The 18,820-nt window shown below is 38.7% G+C and overlaps 1 protein-coding gene across 3 annotated transcripts in view; it reads right to left on the bottom strand.

Annotated features, from left to right (window-relative positions):
- The window catches only part of AHCYL2 (adenosylhomocysteinase like 2), a 164,669-nt gene that overhangs the window by 15,890 nt on the left and 129,959 nt on the right, over positions 1 to 18,820 (bottom strand). For all 3 annotated transcript variants that reach the window (XM_021699279.1, XM_044920293.1, XM_021699280.1), the window contains exons 5-10: positions 11,750 to 11,852; positions 10,234 to 10,328; positions 7,506 to 7,612; positions 6,092 to 6,208; positions 3,040 to 3,103; positions 2,471 to 2,559 (exon numbers count right to left, since the gene is read on the bottom strand). In XM_021699279.1, the coding sequence (XP_021554954.1) occupies positions 2,471 to 2,559; positions 3,040 to 3,103; positions 6,092 to 6,208; positions 7,506 to 7,612; positions 10,234 to 10,328; positions 11,750 to 11,852 (575 nt within the window). The remainder of the gene's footprint in view (positions 1 to 2,470; positions 2,560 to 3,039; positions 3,104 to 6,091; positions 6,209 to 7,505; positions 7,613 to 10,233; positions 10,329 to 11,749; positions 11,853 to 18,820) is intronic.

Here is an 18,820-nt window from a genome sequence, read left to right as displayed (position 1 = left end):
ATGACACTGTTCTCGCCTGGTTTTCCTCCTACTTTTCTGATTGTTCCTTTTCAATCTTACTCAATCTTTAAATGTTGGTACTCTGTAGAGTTCTGCCCTGACTCTCTTCCTTATTCTTTCAGAATTTATCCACATGCCCTTCCCTTGGCTGCAAATGACTCTTCTCAGTGGCTGATCTGCACAAATATATCTTTAGGTTAGACTCTCTGAAGCTGCAGAGCCTTGGATCAAATTGTCTATTGGATAGCTTCTCCCGGATGTCCCATAAGAATCTCAAATTTATTGGGTTTGAAAAAAACCTCATTATCTTCTCTATACTCCTAAAATCTATTTCCTCTTTCATATTTTCTATTTTGATCAATAGCATTACTGTTCACCCAACTGTATGAGCCAGATAAACTAGAATGTCCTAGCCTACTCCCTCTCCCTAACTGAAGTTGTCACCAAATCCGGTTGTTTTCCTTAATTCTTTAAAATCTCTTGAATCGGGGCGCCTGGGTGGCTCAGTCGGTTAAGCAACTGCCTTCAGCTCAGGTCATGATCCCAGGGTGCTGGGATCGAGTCCCGCATCGGGCTCCCTGCTCCGCGGGAGCCTGCTTCTCCCTCTGCCTCTCTCTCTCTCTCTCTCTCTCTCTCTGTCTCTCATGAATAAATAAATAAAATCTAAAAAAAAATAAATAAATAAAATAAAATAAAATCTCTTGAATCGGTCCCCTCCTCTCCAGATGTGCTGGTCTTGTGTATGTTCAGGTCTTATTACCTCTTGCCTGGATTCCTACAGTAGCCCCTGCCCCAATCTCATCATCTCTAGGTTTATGTCTAATTTACTTTGCAGAGTAATTTCCCTACATGCAATTTAGATCATGTCACTTCCTTGCTTAAAATACTTCAGTGAGATTGCCTGTTCTCAGGATAAGACCTAAATATTTATGCAGATATATGATTATATCCACATAATGATTCCTACCTTAGCTATTACCATTCCCCCAAATTTATCCTCTCTGCCAGCTACATTAAAGTATTTCCATCTTCTTAAATGTGCCATGCTCTCTCCTTCCTCAGTGACTACCCTCCTTGTGACATGTTCCTTATACCTGGAACTTACTTCCAAACTAAGAAATGACTTAACACATGTTTCAGGACTCAGCCCTATTGACATCTCTTCCTACCCTGCGTCTTTGCTCTTTAGTTGGATGTTTCTCCTTTGGCTCCTACAGAAGCATGTACCGTTTACCCCCATCATAGCACTATTCCACTCACAGTGGGACCTTGCCTCATTCATATATTCATCTTATTAATCCTAAGCACAGAGCACAGTACCTATTATACAGTAAGTGATCAGTTCATGTCTATAAGTTAATTTGAATCAGTGTCTCAATCAGTATTAAAACATGTTAATGAACCCTGACTCAGAGAAAGCCAACAGCTCTATTGGGGAAATTTGTGGTTTATGGCTGGGATGTGTGAGGAGTAGAAAGCAGGGAAAAATGGGTATAGCAAAATCTTTATGCCATGCCTTACTCTAACCTGAGGGTTAATGGTAAAGAATGGGTGGGTTATGGAGGCTACAGACATCAGAACTCTGCAATAGTTCTCAGGAACAGTGGTATTTCCATCCTACTAAGGATGGCAAGAGGCAATATTAATAATATCTACCATTTAGTGAGCATTTATTTTGTGACAACAGTTCTATACTTTATAGAATTACATATTATATAATGTATAATCATATGTAATACTTATGTAATTCTTTTACTGAACTTTTGCAACTCTTTGAGGTAGTCATCATTAGCCACATTTTATGGATGAGACAGGAACTATTTTTTAACCTTTCATTTTGAAATAATTTCAAACTTAAGAATTACAAAAATAGTACAAACTCCCCTATACCCTTCACTCAGAGACAGCAGATTTTATCTGGATTTGCCTGATGTTTCCTCCTGATGAGATTCAGGTTATACATTTAGGGGGAGAATATCACAGAAGTGTTCTTTTCAGTGCATCACATCAGAGAGGATCTGATGCCAACTTATTTCTTTTTTGATCATTGTTTTCAAAGGGAGAAGGGTTGGGGTGCCTGGATGGCTCAGCTGGTGGAGCATGCAACTCTTGATCTTGGGGTCGTGAGCTCAAGCCTCATGCTGGGTGTAGAGCTTACTTAAAAAAAAAAAAAAAGGAGGATTATATATGGAGAAGGTAAGGAGCTACTTGTTCTTTGGCTCAAGTCATCCCTTCTTATTATTTCCACCGGGATTAAAAATTTTAGCTTCTCTGATAGTCTCTGCTTTCTCGGAGCAGAGCTACTTGATCTTTGAAAGAGGGGAGCTTACAGTTAATAGCAGCATCTCTCAGGATCTGGGCCCCTCTAAGATAAAATTTGGCATTAACCAGGCCATTCTTTGGCAGCAGTTACAAGATCCCAATAGATGGTGGCATAGAGGAAAAAGCAAGTCTCCTTTTGCATGCTTACCAGGCTTGAAGAGCACAGATGGGGTCGATCTCAGTTACATACACAATAGAGCCCATAGCTTTTAGAGCAGCACAGCACCCCTTCCCCACCTTAAGAGGGGAGAAAGTACACATAATAAGGAAAGTCAGTGAGAAAACAACATCTCAAAGCTTCTGGTAAACTGTACCCTTTTCCGCCCCCAAAAGGAATTTCACTGAATAGATTCATGCTTGGGGAAAAACAAGAAAAAACAAATAAATGAATGCAGTTCATAAACAAACTCCTAGCCCCTGTTTAGCACATGCATGTACATAAGAACACCCACACTCACGATTTATAATCAAAACACAAGCTAAGAGAACATCACAAACAGTGCACTGGAATAAATCAGAAAATCAACTTGAGAAAAAATGGCAAAAATGCAAAGGGAAAAAGAAAGATTGTACTTTAACCAGAGGGCCTCTAAAGTTAGTTTTTTCCCATCTAGAGTGGTGAGTGAATGTATTCTCACATCCATTAAATAAAAGAATCTGGTATATTTCACCAAAATCACATTTTATACACCCAGTAAGTGAAAGGTTATGCTTTACCTCTCCATAGCCACAGACCACCACCTGCTTTCCACCAAACATCATGTCTGTTGTCCTTTTAAGTCTAGAGGAACAAAAACCATTAAATCAGAAAAATCTTCTCTTGTTTCTCCTTTAAGATTAGATTGGGTCCCTTTGTTTTATATTTGTTTGTTTGTTCCATTCTGAAAGAAAGCCTGGTTTCTATGCTACCTAATGACTGGAAAGAAAGGTTGAATATATGTACTTTCTAACTCTATGCTATCCGATCAATTCCAGCTATAGGAGAGGGTTTTTTTTCTTTTTTCCTCTTGTCTTGGGAGTGGTGCAGAAGGGAAGAAGCTGTAGACTGTAAAGTACTCTTAAACAAAAAGCAATATACATTTATTATATAATTTTTGGAAATAAAAGATGGAAGAAAATAAAAACATTTTTTATTTAGAAGAAAAAGCTCTAGCTTAGTGGAAACATTATTCTAGCTTACTGAATGAGACAGAAACATAGAAGATAACCCTGATAAATGAGTGCTACATTTAGCAGCGTCAAAAGGGCCAACAGGTCCCTCATTAATTCCATGCAGAGGGTAATGGGCAGCTAGAGGGAGAAGAGTTCAGAAATGCACCAATACTGACTGCATGAGAGAGTGAGCTTTCTGGGGCTGATTCTTTCTCAGACATGCTCTACTTTTTTGCCTCTGATTCTCTATGAAGCTAGAATAAATGTCCTTATTGTTTTTAGAGTCTCTTGGAAGAACTTGTAGGAGTAGGTTCTGGTTTCTCTTTGGTTTCGGCCAGTGTCCCTTCTCTAGGAATCCCCTACAAGGCAGAAGAAAGTTTTCAACTAAAACTAGCCTATTCTGAGATAGACAGTTCCTACAAATATTGGCGACTCTTTTTTTTTTTTTTAAGATTTTATTTATTTATTTATTCGGGAGAGACACAGTGTGTGTGAGAGAGATAGATCCTGAGCAGGGGGCAGAGGGAGAGGGAGAAGCAGACTCCCCACTGAGCAGGAGCCCGATGTGGGGACTCAATCCCAAGACCCTGGGATCCTGACCTGAGCCAAAGGCAGACACTTAACCATCTGAGCCACCCAGGCACCCATGTGACTCTTTCTATTCACTTATCTGTTTACCTCTCCTGTTGAAAACAGTCTATAAAAGAGGAATCTTGTCTTTTTAATGATTTGACAACTCCTAAATGGGAACTAGTACAACTCCATGAGCCCCAGTGAAACTCAATAAATATCAAATCTTATTCAGCCATTAAAAAGAATGGAATCTTGCCATTTCAACGACATGGATGGAGCTGAAGAGCATAATGCTAAGTGAAATAAGCCAGTCGGGAAAACACAAATACCATATGATCTCACTCATATGTGGAATTTAAGAAACAAAACAAATGAGCACAGGAAAAAAGAGAGAGGGAGAGAGGGAGGGAGAGAGAGATGTCTAGAAACAGACTTTCTTTCTTTTCTAAAGAAACAGACTTGTAACTACAGAGAACAAATTGATAAGTTACCAGAGGGAAGGTAGGTGGGAAGATGGGTGAAATAAGTGATAAGAATTAAGGAATGCACTTATGATGAACACCAAGTGATGTATGGAAGTGCTGAATCACTATACTGTCCACCTGAAACTAATGTAACAGTGTATGTTAACATAAATAAATACATAAATACATAAATTTTTAAAAATATATCAATTAAGTGCAGAGGCATTTCTTGTTGAGTGAAGAGAGTAAGTCTGGCTGGGCTATTATCATACTCAAAAGTCATGGTTTAGGAGAATGGTCCTGGAATGGTTATCACAGCAAAGAAAATCAATAAATTTTATTTATGAGCTTCCTTTGCTTTACTCTTGAGCTTTTCTGCCTCTCTTCCCCAAGAGATATCAGGTGCAAAGCTATTCATCAAAGCTATTCACGTAAGCTATAACACTTTTATGTAGCCAAAACAAGACACAGTCTATAAACAGACTGATGGATTGAGAATTCATTTAAATGTCCAATCTATCTGATAATACTATTGACTCTATAGAAATAATAATTACCAACAAACTGAATTTGCATTGAATACTTGCCCCCCTCCAAAAAGATTTTAAAGCAAAAAGCTTCCCCCCTAAGACAGAATTCAATCCAGAACTTAGTGTTCAGGGTTCGAGAAAGAAGGGCAAGGGAACTAATGTTGAACACCAGGTTCTTACCTTATCTCATTTAGTCCTCCCAATAACTCTATGATGTAGGTCTTATTGTCACCATTTTAGAGATGAGGGAATAGGCACAGAGAGGTTAAATAACTATTCCAAGACCTAAGTGATAGAGCCAACAATCAAACCAAGCCAGGCCTTCTGGCTCTAACACCTGTGGTGCTGTAAACTGCCTACGGTCCAGACTGGTTAGTAATGTAGCCCCTTTTGTAGCTTTTCCATTAACCTAAACATAATGGAAACCATTTGGCTTGGCAATATTCTAAACCAACTTAATGGTTTGACATAGGGAATTACTGAGTCTTCTGAACAAGGATGAAGGAATATCTGGACGCAAGTGTAGAAACAGAAACTGGGCATTAGAAGAACATAGCACTTGGTATATACCTAAGTAGATTTTGTCAGACTTGTAGTCATTACATATTTAAAAAACTAGAAATGCCTCTGGGATTGGCTCTTTGCTCACCACAACTTTCCAGATGGCCAGAGAATTATATGCTGGTTGGAATTTAAAAACTGGTAACATGACCTAGAATAGGAACACCAGGAACCTTTTCCCAAATCAACAAAGATTCTTAGCTGTTCATGACTTTAGTTACTGACTTGCAGGTCTGATAGGGTCACAAAGTAAAAACTTTGCCACCAATAGACAGAGGCTAGTCTGATTTTTTTTTTTTTAAAGTAAAATAGATGTGCTTTCATAGTATCCGGATAGCAACAGTAGATCTGGGTTATAAAATATTTAGTATGTTGGTAGTGATAGATCAAGAGGTGCTACATGAATCATTTCCGGAAATAACCAAAGCCAAAAAATTCAGAACCTCAATTCAACAACTCAAGTTCATTCCAAAGATAATAAAACATTACCCATCTAGAATTGATTCACGGCAACAGTAGAGGTTGTCAAATTTCTGTTTGGTGACCGAGTCATTAACGTTCATGGCTGGAACACACAGCTTCCCAGCCTTGGATAGCTGGTACAGCCTGAGGATGAGGGAAATCAAGAACACAAAACAATGAGATACTGCAATCTACTGTCAGTTTCATAACAAATTACAGAAATATGTTCATTGGGTAGACATGAGAGCATGAGACACACTAATTTCATCCCATTAGGTATATATAGAGAAATAAAGGCTACCTTTCTGAAGTCTGTATCCAGTTTAGAAATAAAAATCTTAGTTACAAGGCATGTGGGGAAAATCTTTGACCCACCTCTAAATTTTAAGGATTAAAATGTAAAATTTTATTTTTTTATTGTTTTTTAAAAAAAGATTTTATTTATTTGACAGAGAGAGCACAAGTAGGCAGAACGGCAGGCAGAGGGAGAGGGAGAAGCAGGCTCCCCGCTGAGCAGGGAGCCCGATGCAGGACTCGATCCCAAGACCCTGGGATCATGACCTGAGCCGAAGGCAGACGCTTAACCAACTGAGCCACCCAGGCGCCCTAAAATGTAAAGTTTTAAATTGTTTATTGATTTTATTCCCCTTTTAAATTATATAAAGAGTAACTTTAAGTACTATTTTAATCCCACTACTCTAATGCAACAATTTTAACTTTCAAATAGCCTTAATTTTATAATCTCAATACATATACATCCTATAAATATGTATATCTACATACAGGAGTTTCATTTTAAGTTGAATTAACTAAAAAATTAGAACGAGGTGTGTTATTCAAAATTCATCCCTTTCTAAGAGTCTGAAGGTATGGTATATTCAGAAAGATCACAATATATTGAAGCAGTGATGGTGGCTTATTCAGAATTTACTTCCCTAAAACTTCCATTTCATACTTTCAGTTCTTGATGAGTGAATAATAGTAAACAGAAATTATTTCAATTTTACCGAGGGAATTACTGCTCATTTGAGAAACAGAACCCTAAATCCTTGTTCTCTAAGTAAAAATGTAAGCTCTATGAGGACCCAAGTTTTTGTCTGTTTTGCCCACTGCTAGATCCCTAGCACAGATCCTAGAAGTTCCTGGCTCACTGTAGAAGTTAAATAAATATCTATGGAATGAACGAATTCATCTAAAAAGGACAAGCAGTCATTTCATTACAACAACTAGAAAACATGAGGACCACACTTGTTCCCTTACCTGTCCCCCACTCCCAATTTTAGGTTTGTTATTTGCATTGTTTAAAAAAAAGTGTGCAGACTCAGATCTCATCACCTCATAGCATGTTCCCATTTTTAACATAATGTATTCTATAGGTATGTGATTATCAGCATATATATCTAGGCTGCATAAAACCAGGTATGCCCATGTCAAATCTTACCTATGGACTCCAGTAACACTCTCCTCTACTATGCCCTTGATTTTCTTGAACATATTAGGATACTTCTTATAAATCCAGTGAGTAAGATCCCCTCCATCATCCAATATCTGCAATAATAAGCATCAATAATACCATTTATTTTACTGAAGGCTCGGGGCTTCCAGGTTGCTCTGGGTCTTTTATTCCAATTTCTAACTGCCAATTTACAGATATTTCAAATTTCCCATAGTTACGCAAAGTTACTTACAGCCAATATAATGGCCAGTTATTATACTGAAGTAAAAGACAATGAGGGGTGAAAAGCCAAATTGTAATTCTCGCAGCCAAATGACCTTCCCACATAACACATCTACTATATCAAAACACACAGCAACGAAATGAGGATTTTCTTCTGAACTAATAGCTTAAGTGGTTATCTAGACAACTAGTTCTTGAATGCACTGTAGATATTCAGAAAGCCTGACCTCGATATTAGCATATTTCTACCAGTTATATTCAGGACTTCAAATATATTCAGTCAAGACTTAGTTTAAATTAAGCAAGATAATTAGTCTCCCTCCCAGAACAATGGGTTATAAAACTGTATTTGTTAATCCTTCACTTCTCCCAAAGCACAGGCACTCTCCTACCCAAAATATCAGGCAGCACTGAAGGGTTTTGCCTAGCGAAACCTCACACTCTCTATAAACCAAATTAAAAATAACTAGGGAACTGTGTAGCATGTAGGTGTGCAAGCATGCCTCTGAACAGCTCATCACTATTTCAGGTTGGGATTAAAGATAAACACAATGCTGTGCCCACTGGAGCTTTCATCAGCGGAGTTGATGAATTATAAATAAGCTAGAGAAAGACCAGCTTAGAATGCTCTTGGGCACTAGGCGGGGTGGCATTTCAGCCCTTCACCTAGCTGTCAGAAATGCTTAGCAGGACTTACCACATTATTGTACCTAGGAAGTCCCCACAGAACTGAGTTGTTCCCTACTGGCGTGCACCCATTTTGCAGTCTCATAAAATATCAACTCTACTACCAGTGCCCAAAATGCCATCCTGTGACCCCTCGGTACACAAAATCCCCCACCTCATGTCTACCACCTAATCTCTTTTTTTTGCTTCTACTCATGCTCTTGATCTCTTTTCTCTGACTCAACTGAAGTTTATTTGAGAGCAGGGATCCAAGGCAAGACTTTCATTAAAACACACTTGCTCCATTCTATAGGTTAATGCTCCATTTTCTCCCAGTAGAAACTCTTAGAACAGATGCCCTGAGAAATGAAGAGGCTTCTCAGAGTTTCTCTCTCCCTTTCTACATGTATGCAATCCCTCATAGAGTTCTTCCTTGCAGCCTCTGATCCCTAGCCACACAAAAAAATCAGAGATGAAAAAGCCTGAGCAATTGGAAACTCTGGTCTTAAGTCCCTATTCTTGTCTGCTTTTCTCTTTTAGCAGAGGTATCTAATACAGGCAGGTAGTTGCTATCCCTAGTATTTATTTAATGAATGTAACCCATAATTCTCACCACCATGTTATTCTATTACAGAAATTCTTGCCACCAGGGAATCTACCTGAGGTTGGAAAGCAAATAAAAGTACTAGATTTTGACAGGATCCCAAGAGGAATGAGCTCTCTTTTCTGGGGTGACAATGGTTTTTATCCTTGTCTTATTTTCTTCATCAGCTTCCCAGCAGTTTGTGCTGGCCCCATAGTCTGTAAATGCTCTCTGGTTGCAATCCCATGTCCTCCCCATGTTCTCGACTCTAAAATTAATGTTTTATTCCCGGTAGAAACCCCTGGCATATCTCCTTTAGGTCTGTCAGTCATACTTCTTCCAGTCACCATTAAACTCTGTGGGAATGAGCTGACTCATCTCACAGCTGACTCCTCCCTCCCTTTCAGGGTATTAACCCAGCTTCCTCAAACCAGCACGTGGTACAATGTAACCCGCATCACAGAATGCAGAAAAGAGGCTGTTTCTCTCTTTGTGTACCAAATGAGGCCTACTCTGCAATTTTTAGCAGCAAGCAATAGTTGGACTAGAGCTTCAAGGATTCTTTTTTCAGTTGATTCCTAATTTCTCCTCTCCTTCATATGCAAAATATTTGTGAAATAGGAGTGCTTCATACTTTGTGCAGCTTTTTGCTTCTCTGCGAATCTAATGTGCTATCCGCCTTCAAGAACTTGATCTTTTAAAAAATGAAACAAAAATAAAATGAAGCAAAATAAAAAACCCAAAACTTTTTGCCTAGGCATCTTTCTTAAAGTGGAGAATAAAGAGAAGAAATTTGAACTTGGAATCTCCTCAGGTTTACTATAAATTTAGCATGTGATTCTAGAGAAAAGCTAAGTACCACAGGAGCTGTGTGTGTATTTGTATTTGTGTGTGCATTTTTCTTACTGTTATTGGAGGGGGGAAGTGGGTAGGGGATGGTAACTCATTAACCTTGCTTTTGAACCAGCCACGTGTGAACCCTGAGCAGTATTTTAACGCTGCTGATGAATATAAATGTTTCTTAAGATCAGCACCAATTAATTTTACTACTTTGAGGCTAAGTTCAATATTCTTAGGGTACCCTAAACATAAGCAACCAGTTCTGCTGGAAGCCCAGATACATCAGATAGAAAAGCAAGCATTTTCCTTCCTTCCTGTTGGGACTCCCTCTCCCAGGCCTTAGCCCCCAACTCTGTCCCCGCCAGACTCCTCCAGAATTGTGCTAGCAGAAATCTAACCTACCATGTTTGGCTGCCAGCCCTCCACATTCACACATCTGTCAATGCACCACCAAAAGTCATCTTCTGACTCTCCTTTCCAGGCAAAAACAGGGAATCCTGAGAAAAGGGAACAAAGAGAAACCATTAAAGCCTGAAAGAAGGGCTGCCCCTAAATTTTCACAAGATACTGTTTGCCCCAATTCCAATTCTCTCTACTCCTTGGATTGGCTTTCTTCACTGATTAACACTGTCTTCAGCCCCTTCGTCCACTTCTTTGTCTTTGTTGGTCATTTTGCTCTTGATATATCAAAAAGGACAAACAAAAGGGACAAGAGTATGATGGGTGCTACAAATAGGACTAAAGGGAAAAAAAGAAGACATCAGAAATGAGTACTTCTTGATCCAGTCAAACTGGAAGTCTCACCATTTCCCAACTACACTTTGATCTTTCTTGCATCTATATTTTGGTCATCACACCTTCTTCATCAGGAGAACTCTCACACTCTTCTCCATCAGTTAAAATGTTGTCATAGGCCAGTTAGGTTTTATGTTCCTAACGAAGCCTGATTAACTGCAAGTGATCTCTCATGGAATCTGAACTTTAATAAGCTGCTTGCTTGTGCATTATATGTAGATTCATGACCTGTCGTGGCTTTTATCATATATGCCCTTGTATTATCATTATTTATATGTGTGTCTTTTCTCCTCGATCACAATATAAGATTCTTAGGGCAAAGATATGGTCTCATTTGTTCTTATATCTCTTAAAGTAGGCCACTAAACATTTGTTGGAAAAAAAAAGAATGTATATGTACAATTCACTGGGCTATATATTTAGTATTTGTGCCCTTTTATATACATATTTTATACATTAATAAAAATTTTGTAATGAATATAAATGAAAAGCAAATGAAATACTACAGTGCTAGCATAAGGAGAGACATACATGCACCACAGAGCTTTCCCAGCGTTTCTTAAGCGCTCTGAAGCAATAAGCATTTGGTACCCTGCTCTGTACTGTGCTGCCATAGAGGGAAGGCAAGAAACTAGCCAAGTCCAAATTTCTCTCTTTCTTTTGTCCTTCCTGTGTCAGTAGCCATTGTGATCAAATATTAATCTGCCAGGTAAAGTCCTTTTTACTACTGAAGCAGAAACACCAAACATTAAATCAGGACAAACTGCTGGAAAAATCCAGCAGGACCACAAAACTATGCCTGAAGCACTTTCTTTTCTAATCCATATTACCTTAGACAATGAGCAGTGTTCACTGGTGCTCTAATATTAGCAAGTCAAGGCAAAGCATTAACTAATAAGGGAATATTACACATAAGAAGATATTTGCCAACTGTAAAACAGAGCTATCTACATCATATTTAACAAGAGAAGCACAGAGGAGAGCTAACACACAAGAATAGGGATCCATTCCCCCAAGACAGCTCCTTTAATGTCAATCTTTCTTAAAGATTTATATTGAATCCCTGGAACATTTTGGAGACTTACTTTAGCCAAAGACACAGAAGACAAGCCAAAGACCTTACCACTTTCTGCTAGGGCAGCAGCCACTTCATTGAGAGTGGAATAGATGTTGCAGGCTGCCCATCGGCACTGTGCCCCCAGCGCACCCAGAGTTTCCATAAGCACCTGCATTAAAGAGAAAAGCAGGAGATGAACAAGGCTAGCCAAACAATCGGTCGAGAATCAAGTTTATATATTTGACAACAAGAAAGTATATCGGGGGAACGCCTGGGTGGCTCAGTCAGTTAAGCGTCTGCCTTCGGCTCAGGTCATGATCCCAAGGTCCTGGGATCCAGTCCCACATCAGGCTCCCCGCTCAGCAGGGAGTCTGCTTCTCCCTCTGCCTGCCGCTCCCTCTGCTTGTGTGCTCTCTCTCTCTCCCCCGACAAATAAATAAATAAAATCTTAAAAAAAAAAAAAAGAAAGAAAGTATATCAGGAATAACTGAGGCTAGTGACTTTCAAATGGTGCTCTACAGAAATTCTTCAGCATTTTGAATAGAGGGCAATGGTAGGGGTAGGCATGCGGGAAGGCTCCAGCTGAGCTCTGTTTTTTCTACCTATTTTATATATTTGGGCTTCATTATAAGACTTAATTAAGCCAAGGATTTTAGCCCCAAAACATTTTTAAAAAACCCCCAATTTACAGTTTTGCTTCTTTTGAAGATGTAGAAAGCTGCAAGAGAAGTTCCTACCCTAACAACAAAAACCAGGTAATCTACAAAGCCATAACTTTTCTTGAGCCTATCAAAGAGCTGAGGTTGTAAAGCAACCAAGTGAACTGAACTCCAAAGTGACAAATCCCTTTAAGGAGCGAGGGAACACGGTTTCACCTCTGACAGAGCATGGGAGGAAGATGTGGGTGCCACACATGAGGATAAGAAAAAATTAGCTAGAATTTCAATGAACTAGTAAAGGCTGAGTATTGGAGAGTATGTCAGTTTGGAATTTCTGACAGCCCTAGGCACAAGGAGATTTCAGACTCACATGCAAGCTCTTTTCCAGGGGCTTCTACCCAGTGCTCACAAAAAGACTGGGGGCAAGGACCTGATCAGCTGTGCTCCAAGACAGGCATGAAACCTGGGTACTTTGCCACACTCTTCTCTCATAGGAAGCAAAAGCCTTAAGCTGTAGGAAGAGGAGCAGAAGTTATGCCTGCCACCAGGGACCAAGCAAAGATCCACTGCTTCTGGGGAAGAGTGGAAGCAAAAACTCCCTGCTCCTTGGAGAGAAGCAGGAAACCCCCCTGGGCCCAGGACCCTGCACTGATAGAAAGTATAGGCACACATCAGAGATACTGCAGGTTCGGTTCCAGACCACGACAATAAAGTGAATATCACAATAAAGCAAGTCAAATGAATGTTTTGGTTTCCTAGTACATATAAAAGTTATGTTTCCACTATACTGTAGTCTATTAAGTATGCCATAGCACAATGTCTAAAAAAACAATGTATATGCTTTAATTTAAAAAATACTTTGTTGCTACAAAATGCTGTCACCTGAGCTTTCAGCAGGTCATAATCACTGATCTACAGATCACCATAACAAATAATAATGAAAAAGTCTGAAATATTTGTGAGAATTACCAAAATGTGACAGAGACATGAAGCGAGCAAATGCTGTTAGAAAAATGGTACTGATTGCCTTGCTTGATGCTTGGTTACCACAAACCTTCCTTTTGTTAAAAAAAAAAAAAATGCAATTATCTGTGAAGTTCAATAAAACAAGGTATGACTGATAAAGATCTGTTACCTCTCCAGGAGAGGCAGGAAAATATCTCCTGCACAAGACCTATCACAGACACAAGGCAAATTTGGCTGGTACAGCAAGAAGAAGCAAGAACAATGAAGAAGCCCTATCCTCAGAGAGACCTACCTAAGACTGAGGCTGGACCAGGAGGGCCAAGAACCCCACTTGCCCTCACCATGAGCCTAGCTCTAGGAAACAAAGAGCAGCAGCCTAGTGCAGCAGGTGGAGCATGCATTTGAAGAGCGAGATGACACTCTCTTCCCCCCACCCCCGTGGCAAGCATGTGTAGAAGCAACTGAAAGCTGAGAGTGAAGCCAGAACACTGAGGAGAGCCTTCTGGTAACCTCAAATCGCAATGTAACAGCTGCCCGCAACTGGAGGGATTTGAAGCCTATGGTGCAGGACAACAGAATTGAAATCCAGCCCAATTTATGACAATAATGGAAACTAACAAATTACCATTCATAATAAAATTTCAAGACACACAAAAAAGTGGAATAAACCACCCCTCCCCACACCGTTGTCAAGAAATAAAGTATTCAAGAGAACAAGACTGTAAGTCAAACTAGATGCTTGATTAGACAGGAACTTTAAATTAGTTACAATTAATAGGTTTACATTAGGGGTCTAGTGAAAAGATGGACAACATCCATGAACAAATAGATAATTTCAGCAGAAAGATGGAAACAATAAAAATAAGTCAAATAGAAATGTCAGAAAAATTTTTCAAAAGTATTAGAGATTATGAATTCTTTCATCAGATTCATCACCAGACCGGGCATATCTGAGGATAGAATCAGTGAACTTGAAGATAGATCAATAAAAATTACCAAATTGAAATACAGAAAGAAAAAAGAGTGAGAATCAAAATCAGAACAGAGCATCCAAGATCTATGGGACATTATCAAATCTAACATACATGTAATTGGAGTCCTTGAAGGATGAGGAGAGAAGAAGGCATAAGAAATATATGAAGAGTTAGCAGGCAATTATTTTCCAAAATAAGAAATTAAAGAGGACCCAGGAACAATGATAGTCCAATAGCAAAGAACACAGCAGTGTCCAGATCCATTAAAAGGAACCAGGCTCCTTGGAGAAATGGCTGATTCCAGGTTAGAGCAGAGAATGTACAAGATAAGCTTAGATAATCATATACCAGAAGCAAGGAAGTGCTCAAAGAATGAAAAGGATATGTCAAAAGCAAGATGGAACGGGGTCCCTCAGGACAAGTTTGGAATAATTTGAGCATCATGATAAATAGTGATAGTAATGGATTATAATCCATTAAATAAAATAGGAAACAATGATTCATACAAATAAAAGTAAGTAAATAAATGAATAAATTTGAAAGCTTGATGAAGAATAGGATATTTACATAGCTTCATATTACTACCTCACGAAATACTTTTTAATTACAAAGCGGGAAAATAACTTCTACAGTGAAAAAGTCTAGCAGACACTACCTCAAGCAAAGGATCAAAATGAACATCATTTTGACAAATGATAAATCAAATCTAAATCAACATGCCACCTGATAAGATTCAATGAAAAAAATGCAGCATCATTTCTTACTAAAAACACATGGCCCGAATTTAATAATGAGAAAGCATTAGGAAAAGTGGAATTGAGCACATTCTACAGAATAATTCATTTATAATTTTCAAAAGTGTCAAGGTCATGAAAGTCAAAGAAAGACTGATGAACTGTTCCAGACTAAAGGAGACTAAAAGGGGATGACAATTAATGAGATACATGAAGTCTGAGGATTAGATGGTAATATAAGTCAATGTTAATTTCCTGATTTTGAACAGCTGTACTGGCTGAATGAGTGAATCTTCTTTTTTGTAGAAAATATGCACTGGGGCACCTGGGTGGCTCAGTCGTTAAGCGTCTGCCTTCAGCTCAGGTCATGATCCCAGGGTCCTGGGATCGAGCCCGCATCAGGGTCCCCGCTCAGCGGGAAGCCTGCTTCTCCCTCTCCCACTTCCCCTGCTTGTGTTCCCTCTCTCACTGTCTCTCTCTCTGTCAAATAAATAAATAAAATCTTAAAAAAAAAGAAAATATGCACTGAAGTATTTGTGGGTGAAGGAGCATCAAGTTGGCAACTTACTCTCAAATGGCTAAGAAAAAAGTGATCGGTACAATACTTGCAACTTATCTATAAATCTGTGTTTATTTCAAATTTTAAAAATATTATTTTTTTAATTTTAATTTTTTTTAAAAGATCTTATTTACTTGAGAGAGAGAGAGAGTATGGGGGAAAGGGGAAGAGAGAAGGAGGCTCCCCGCTGAGCAGGGAGCCCAACTGGGGCTCAATCCCAGGACCCTGGGATCATGACCTAAGCCGAAGGCAGACACTTAACAACTGAGCCACCCAGGTGCCCCTAAAAATTATTTAAAAAAATTTATTCCACCGATTTGATCCTTACTTTTTTTTTTTTTAAGAGTTTTATTTATTTGGCAGAGAGCAGGAGAGAGAGTGAGAAAAAGCACAAGCAGGGGGAGCAGCAGAGGAAGAGAGAGAAGGAGACTCCCTGCTGAGCAGGGAGCCCATCATGGGGCTCGATTCCAGAACCCTGGGGATCATGACTTGAGCCAAAGGCAGACGCTTAACCGACTGAGCCACCCAGGTGCCCCCAGAACCTGACTTACTTTTTTTTTTTTTTTAAAGATTTTATTTATTTATTTGACAGAGACACAGTGAGAGAGGGAACACAAGCAGGGGGAGTGGGAGAGGGAGAAGCAGACTTCCCGCGGAGCAGGGAGCCCGATGTGGGGCTCGATCCCAGGACCCTGGGATCATGACCTGAGCTGAAGGCAGATGCTTAATGACTGAGCCACCCAGGCGCCCAGTAGTTAACTCTGAGTACTGGTACTTTTCATGTTGTAAAACTTCTATTTTCTAATATTTCTATGCTAAATAAAAATTCTAATTATGTTCTAATTAAAAAAAAAAAAACTTGCAAACAACTCCACTAATTTAGGCTAACCCCCTAAAGTAATTTGTCCAAGGCCACGTAGTAAGTTAATAGCGGAACTACTCATATGTCTTAATTTCCAGTCTATACTACCTTTCAATACTTGATCCCATTTTTTTCCCCTCTCATTTTATTTTTCACCTTAAAGAAATTCTGAATTCCTATAGCTAGGATTCTTGAATTTGTCAAACAAAAGAGGGATACTGAGACTTACCTACAGAGCAATATAAATTAACTAGAAGAGAAAAGTGATTGGGGCCAAGACTGTAACAACTGTTCAAAGATTTCTAAGTCAAGACTGCTGGCTGTTGGGCTCAAGCAGGAGTGAAGGCAGGCAGGTAAGAGTGGAAGGAGGACAGAGTTTAGAAGCTAGTTTAACCTGACTTTCAATCATCACTGTTTAGAGAGAGTAACAAAGGAATCTGGTTATTAGAAGGAATTATGGAAACACACCTAAAAAATATAAATAGATCCAAGTCAATTAGAAACATGGATGGGAAACCATTAACTATGATAGCTAGTTCTGGAACATGGGATTATAGGAGACTGCCTTTTATGCTAATGATTGTGGTAATGATTGAGTATTATAAAATGAATATGAACCACTTTTGTAATCAGAAAAAGAAAATCGAGATTAAAAACAAAGCAAAATTCCTTTGTAATTATTTTTTTAAAGGAAAAAGAAAAAACATGGGGGAGGAAACAACGAAATAATATTAAAATTGGTAAACTAATTTTGATTACTCCATTCAAGAGAAAATAAAAGGGAACTTGAAAGGTGGTAATGTTTGGTGAGCCAGGGGGTAAAAAAGAAACTAGATATAATTTAGCAACATGAGACAGTACAGAAGCACTTACTATTTTAAGCCACCACACTTAAGTCTCATGTCCCTGACTGGGGAAGCCCAAAAAAGATTCCAAGAGAGTTTCTGCCTCGATTCATTAGTCTGTAGCTCCAAAAAGAGACAGCTTTTCAATTTATTATATTAATTTTGGGCAGTCGAGGTATTTTTTTCCCTTAGAGAACACGTAATCCGGAAGTCTCATGGTAAAGATGTTAACAGTAGCTGTCTGGGTCTTAAGGACTCTCTGCTGTACTTAATCAGGAATGTGGCCATATAAATAAGTGTTATGCTTCAGGAGATAATCTTCTGAAAGTTGATCTAACCATACAGATGACCTGAGTCTTAAAAATCACACAAAAGATTTCAGACCAATTCTCAATACATCAATTTCCTGTAGTGGTGTCATAATGGTTGTCAATTCAATATCTCTTACATCTTTGATGATGGCTCTGAGTCAGTGGTTCTCAACAGAGGAGCTCTGGAAAACTGCAGGGGCATTTTTGGTTGTCACAGTAATTGGGAGGGGAATGCTCTTGGCATTTAGTGATCAGGACCAAAGGTTTTGACATTTTGAAAGTACAGGAGAGTCTCTTACAACAAAAGCCACGCCACATTTAGTACAGTTTTCAAATGTTCCAATGAAAGTTCACATGTGTGAGAAACCGATTTATAATGATCTAAGTTTAGAATCTTATTCTACTTTACACGTTAACAAAAAATATTTTTGTAGTTTTAATACAAAATAATAATAACTTTTCCAGGAATGCAATGTGTGTAAATTAATAGAAAACACATACTCTTTGTTGTTTAGAAATTTAAAAAGTTGTTTATAGTTTATTGTAATATGATTCAGAAAATCATATAATTTGGCAATGCACTCTGATGCTCTAGAACCAGTAACACATTTCTATCTACATTTGTGGCATTCTCATTCAACTAATGTTATGAGGAAGTACAAATACTTGAGTATTTCACTATGCTTGTGCCCAAGCATTTACATATTGAAACACACATTATTTCATTATAAATTTCTTTTATTCTTCCTTCATATTTCAGTTAAGATTTTATATTAATTAAAAAAAATATGTACCGAGGTATGTTATATTTGAATTTCATTCTAAGATAATATGGGGCGTTGAAAAAGTATTTTTTATGAAAAGGAGACACTGAATCTGATAGGGGTGAGAATCGCCATTCTAAATCAATCATGGTAACACCAGTCCTCTCAGCAGGACTGGTGGGCCATGGGCATGTGACCCAGTTCAACAACACATGATGGAATATCCTGGAGGACTTCTGGGAAAGGTTTTCTTGCTCTTGGGGGAGAAGAAGAAATGATCCTTACTTTCCACATCAATTTGTGATGGCTCAAAGAGCTGTAATCATCTTGCTATGAACCTGAGGATGAAGTAAGCAAGTGACAAGGCAGCTCCAAGAAAAATCACAGACAGATGAGATTAGAGCCCTGAGATCCCGCAAGTCCACCTTACCTCTGGACTCCTAGCTATGCAATATAATAAATT

The sequence above is a fragment of the Neomonachus schauinslandi genome, chromosome 12 (assembly GCF_002201575.2).
Source record: "Neomonachus schauinslandi chromosome 12, ASM220157v2, whole genome shotgun sequence".
In the NCBI taxonomy this organism is placed as follows: domain Eukaryota; kingdom Metazoa; phylum Chordata; class Mammalia; order Carnivora; family Phocidae; genus Neomonachus; species Neomonachus schauinslandi.
Note: the sequence above shows the minus strand (reverse complement) of the source record. Positions and strands in the feature narration are given on the sequence as shown.